Source organism: Lotus japonicus, chromosome 3 (genome assembly GCF_012489685.1).
Source record: "Lotus japonicus ecotype B-129 chromosome 3, LjGifu_v1.2".
Classification (NCBI taxonomy): domain Eukaryota; kingdom Viridiplantae; phylum Streptophyta; class Magnoliopsida; order Fabales; family Fabaceae; genus Lotus; species Lotus japonicus.
This window is the reverse complement of record NC_080043.1, coordinates 24,003,532-24,009,685: the sequence shown is the minus strand read 5'-3', so window position 1 is coordinate 24,009,685 and position 6,154 is coordinate 24,003,532. Positions and strand designations below refer to the sequence as shown.

The 6,154-nt window shown below is 36.7% G+C and overlaps 1 protein-coding gene across 1 annotated transcript; it reads right to left on the bottom strand.

The window, feature by feature from the left end:
* Positions 1-3,961: 3,961 nt before the first annotated feature.
* On the bottom strand, positions 3,962-4,530 carry LOC130742998 (protein ROOT HAIR DEFECTIVE 3 homolog 2-like). The gene is made up of 2 exons (XM_057595106.1): positions 4,490-4,530; positions 3,962-4,385 (listed from the first exon to the last, which is right to left on the bottom strand). The coding sequence occupies exons 1-2, from the start codon at positions 4,502-4,504 to the stop codon at positions 4,119-4,121; spliced, it is 282 nt and encodes a 93-aa protein (XP_057451089.1). The 5' UTR covers positions 4,505-4,530; the 3' UTR covers positions 3,962-4,118.
* Between the last annotated feature and the right edge of the window lie 1,624 nt (positions 4,531-6,154).

Genomic DNA, 6,154 nt, shown 5'->3' with positions numbered 1-6,154 from the left:
GCAATTCAAGATTGACTGCTAAAGCAAACACAAGTCAAAACTTAGAAGGAGAAACTATCCTGTACGAGAAAGATAAGATAGCTATAGTCCCCCATGAGGATCTGCCGACTATATAATCATTGAGTATATTGCGATAGATTTGAATGTATTGTGAGTGTTGTGTTGTTCCTAAAAATGAGATTACTCGCTTCTTCTTATTTTCGGTGGTGACAGTGGCGGACCTTAAGGTTGACATAAGGAGCTCCTCAGAGATTTGGCAAAAAAATATTTTAGTATATAGGATATATATTATACTATGTAAAATCACATATATAATACCTAACAAGTGTCAGTTGCAGTGGTAAAAAGTTATTGTTTAAATTATATGTTGAGTGTTTGATTCTTAGGAGCCCCACTTTTGAAAATATATTTAACTTTCACCACACACGAGTTTAAATTGTGAGAGCAATTTAATACACAAGAAAAAAATATAAAACTTATGTCAACATCACAGTACCAATTTTTTTAACTTGGGCTTTGATTATGCTACTTTATGTAAGAAAATTTAGTTATTTCATTATGCTTAGCAACACTTTATGTGATTTTGATTTTAGTATATAATATCATATATCAATATATAAATTAAAACACTTTATATGATTCTCTATGAAATATTTTTTTCATTGTTAACAAAATATTTCAAAATTTATACATTTAAATTTATTTGAGCTCCCCCATAAATCTTGATGAAGTTCCGCCACTGGGTGGTGATATGTGGCTTTGAAGGACTGCTTGCACGGCGGAGCTGCATAAATATGATGAGGGGTGTACCTGCATAAGACACTTTGACGTTCAAGTAAATGAAAGAGTAAAAATGGAACTTCATAGTCTAGAGGAACTCAAAATTTAGCGTATTGAGCAACGCGCAATGTAAGTGGACGACAACACATGTACTTATAGGCTCAAACTCTACCATCGTTGTCTTTACAAGTCATTAATTAGGAATATGAGTCCTTGTAGAGAAGGAATTCTGAAATAGTGGCTTTCCCAAGGCAGCCTTGCGTGATTGTTATAGTAAGCATGCTATCATATGACCGATCGGTCTCAACTGGGATGAAATGTTCCTTAATTAGGTCATCTTGTCTACCTCTGTGGTTCTCACTTAGTTGCGAGACAATTGAGCCGTCTAAGATGCTATTGAGTCTTTTAGGCTGGTCAAAACAGAATCCCCCAACTTAACATGTCATGTATGATATGTCAAATTTTTTTGTTTTCCTTTACTTTTTGTATTGATTCCACTGAAGAATATTGTGGATACTAGCAATAAAAATTAAGTCAAGATTTCTTGTAATTTCATTAATTAGCATTTTAAAACTAAAGATGAGTTTTTAATTCACTGATTAGAGGGATTTTTGAACCCTGGTCTTTTCTCCCTTGAATTTTGCTCTATTAAGATCTTACTAATTTACATTATTATGGATCAAGGATGTGAAATGTGCGCTCCATGTAACTCTTTTTGCATCCAAGGAAATGGTTGACCCGAGTGTTTGACAATGTCGTTACTCTTATCCTCCTAACTCTGAGGATTATTGAAGGAATAAAGTACTCGAGAGAACATTTATTCCTCATGCTCCAAGGGATCTTTCATGAATTCCAACGTTGACCACTGACCAGTTACAATTTTATTCTCTAACACATGCAAATATAGCCCCTTACCAGCTTCGTCCAAATGCTTGGACCCTTGTAATGGCCAACCAAATTTTATCTGATCACTTCTCTATCCTGATTTCTTCATCCTTCCAAGGTAGACTAAGTTCTATCGGAACTGAATTGACAACGTGCAACCGCGCCAACAAGCTGTTACCATTCTCGAACTCAATGTGACATAACTTATTATTAGCAATCAAAACCACAGTAGCCTAGTTATCATTGCGAAACAGTTCCCATAAAGCGCATCCTTGAAGTAGACATCCTAGTTACCCAAAATGGTACTAGAAGCACTGAAATAGAACCTTCAAGATCACCCATATTCCAAAAACCCTAACAAGGCACCATTCCAAGGTTATTTTCATAAGCTTCTTTAGCAATTAGTTTTTTATTTAAGTTTAGGGAAATTCCTCTGGTACAAGCAAAAAGTTCTTGGGTCAAATACAGAAGTGACATGTACCAGTAAGAAAATTACACTTGGATTATTTATTAATAATATTGTAGACTTCTTGAAACTCTGAATCAACCTTTTAAGTTTAATGTAATTATAAACTAACCCCATGTACCTTCTTTCACCTTCTTTACATTTTTCCTCTGGTTTTAGGGTTCTATCTCTTCTTCCAAATTCACCTCAGCTTCTGGGTTCGTTCTATTCTTCGGTTTTCGAATTGATCACAATACGTTGCTGAATCTGCATCAATCGTGGATTGGGGCTCCATATAAAGGTTCAGCGTCTGGGTTCGTTATGTTCTTCTTCTCTGATTTTCGAATTGATCACCATACATTGCTGAATCTGCATCGATCGTGGATTGGGCTCCGCTCCATATAAAGGTTCTAGCTAGGGTTCGGATTGCTGTTTCCTTTGTGCACGCCATGAAGCTTCATTCTTCAATCTGAGCTTGGTTTGTTTTCTCTGATGCCTGTGGGTTGTTGGGGTTGTCCTATGTTGTGTCAATTTCCTTTCACTGTAAGTTGTTTTTGCTGTCTTCTTGTGATTCTGTGACTGTTCTCTTGTATTGTATTTGGGATTTGAGTACCACTTATTTGGGCTGCTAGTTACTTGTATAGGGAGGGGAGGCATAGTTCTTGAGTTTACACCACACGGTTTCACAAAGGATTCTCTTTTTCCTCTTTTTCACTGATGAGGAGATCTTTTGAAGTTTGCTCACTACTAGAAAAACTAGTTTTCACATCAGGTATTTTTGAGTTTTAACATCGGTTTTTATCCGATGTAAACAATGTTGATGTGGTATCTCCTAACCTTTTCACATCGGGTTTATAACCGATGTGAAAGGTATAAGTTAAGTCAACCAACTGATGTGAAATGTACACCTTTCACATCGGTTTAGCCAGCCAACCGATGTGAAATATATACCTTTCACATCGGTTCAGTCAACCAACCGATGTGAAAAGTATACATTTCACATCGGCAAAAAACCGATGTGAAATGTATACTTTTCACATCGGTTAGACAAAAAACCGATGTGGAATGTATACTTTTCACATCGGTTAGACAAAAAACCGATGTGAAATGTATACCTTTCACATCGGTTAGACTAAAAACCGATGTAAATGCTCAACCATTTTTTTTCATTTTTTTTTTACAAGAATTTGACCTGAATATACATATTTTTTTTGAATGAAAATTTATTAAAATAAAAAGAGATAAACATCCAAGGTCCCAGCAAAAAAAAAACATAATAGCCTAAAAGAACTAGAACAATTCATTGAAGTTTGCAATCAATTACCGCAGAGCGAGCATCCTTTGTAATTGCTCTGATATCTTCCTTCCCAGTCCAAACCCTAGGTAGTGAATCATTGTCATGATTGAATATTGTGGAGAACTTGAAATTGATTACAGAAGCCGGTAAGCCACCAAATCAATCTGAAAGCTGAATAACATCAAATAGGAATAGAGCAATTTCTTTCATCATAAAAGCAAGGGAAAGTGCCAAGTACAACAAAGGGTGTCCCCCAAAACAAACAAATGGAAACAAATAACAACCAAGCCTTATCTTGTTTGATTGGATCAGTTACATGGACCACTTGCAAATACCAAAATCTAAGTGTAAAACCATTTAAAGCAACACCTTTTTTATGGGTTTCCCATTAAGTTTTCTCAAGTCTTTCTGTACTGCTCTAATCAGATAAATGCAAATCTTATGTCTCTCTCTGCCTAACCAATAAACGGTTGGAAATCACCCATTAGTAGAACTTAGTACAATACCTAAAAACATCATGTGATCAAACCTACAGAAACTTGTGCTTCTGGTATTCGATCCCAACAAAAGGCATCAATGAATACAAAAATTAGCAGAGCATCATGACTTATTTCAATCCTTATAACCCCTGAGTTAAGTCAATCAATCAATTTATAGAATGCAAACCCAAGATTCACCAAATAGATGAATATAGACATCTTTAAAATGATGTTACCTATCCTTCATGCGAATAAGAATCTTTCCAGCTTCTTCTCTTGCTTTATTTTCCACCACTTTTCTTCCATGGTCCCTTAGGCTTTGTTGCATTCTTTCAATTGTTTCTTCATCAAGCTCAAAACCAGCAATGGAAGTTGAAAATTCTGATACAACAGCTTCAGTCTCACGTTTAAGAAGTTTTCTGATAGAAAGACAAGTGTCTTTTCCCCCTGCTTCAAAGAGGGACTCAACAGGCTCAGCCAATGCCTTGACTAGTTGTGTCTGCAAAAGATACTTCTAATTTAGTGGTTGATGGAGATATTGCAGGAACAAATAATATATGACTCAGCTCAACCAATTAATCTCCATTTTTGAGACAATATCACCTCAAAGCTAGTCATTATATCTGATAATTTTGCACTGCGCACAGATGAAGCTAGTCATTATCTCTGATAATTTACTTATATAGAAGGATGGACAAATAAGATGCATCCTTAGTTATACTCATCAATTTTCTTCACTTTAAATATCCAGTTCCCATATAAGTTTGAAGTGGAAAATGTACATCTTAAAATAATAAAGGCAAGGAGAGAATGACACCTAATATAAACTCAAAAAGCAAATGGACACTCAAGCTAACATTGGCACCCCAATTTTTAGTTAGCTGTGAAACATGCATATAAATAACAGGTGATAATGCATAAGCTATTTAGAACAATCCTATCTGATAATTACCAGCAGATCCTTTATCAAACTCGAGCATAATGGACTGAGTCCACCTTTGAACAGATGAAGCGAACCCTTCACCATTGTTTAGTGATTGATCCAGCTTAGTCTTGAAATCATCTAGAGCTTTAGAACGTCAACATTGTTGTATAAGCAGGGTATACAAACTGAAAAGTTGACAAACAAAAAAATTACATTGCATTTTTAGCTAGAGGTTTTCAAAGAGACTTGAGTTCAGTTCAACATCTCATAGCCGCTTTATCAAAATTCAGCCCAAAGGAATCAAAAGTCAAAGTTATAATTAGAAATAAAGCCATAAAAAACTAGCAAGCAGCCTTACATCCAATGCATTTGATTCCAATTGCTTTCGTTTTGCATTGCCATTCTCCGAGTAAATTAGTTTAACTACATGACATTCTACTGCTTCAGGACTATAAAAAAAAGTAAACAAACATATGCAAGCTTGGAATTAAATATTGTGCCCTCACAGAGAAAGTAATTATTAAGAAAAATCTCTCTTATATCACTGAGGATTAATTTCATATATTGAAATCTGCATGATAATCAATCGATCAGTCACATAATTTTGAGCAGCTTTTCTTTTTATACAATGTGGCAAGAAGCTTAAATCTATAACATCATGCAAACTACCCAAACCAATAACTACAATCGCACATACATACTCCTTCATATAATTAAACCACCGAGCAAGGAAATACTGAGTTACGAAAATGGGTAAAAAGAAGAGAGTTAGGGTTTCCGATGATGAGGAAGAAACTGAATCTGAACTCAACCCTTCCAACAATCACAACGAAAATTCCCTCTATCAGGTACCCTATACACTATTTGCTTCATTGCTTGCATTTAGGTTCTGGGTGTGGAGAGCACAGCTTCACAACAGGAAATAAAGAAGGCATACTACAAGTAAACAATAAGTGCAAGTAACGAATTACAGACCTGAATGAAGCGAGCGGGCATTTGGTGATAGTCATAGCTCTTGGGCAACCTGTGTTCCGCAAACAATGTGAATGCAAGTAATGAAGCTAACAACAAGGTCCTTGAAGGCAGTGAGAGAGCGAAGGCAGCGAGAGCGAAGGCAGCGAGAGCGGCGGCAGCGAGGACCGGCGACAGCGAGAGCGGCGGCAGCGAGGACCGGTGACAGCGAGAGCGGCGGCAGCGAGGACCGGTGACAGCGAGAGCGGTGAGTAGTGGCGGTGAGGCGACGATGCGAATGCAGCGAGAGCGGTGAGGCTACGATCGGGTTTTGGATTTCTGTGTGAGAATGCTAGGTTTGTGATGTGTTTGGGTTTAATTTTCATGAAGGA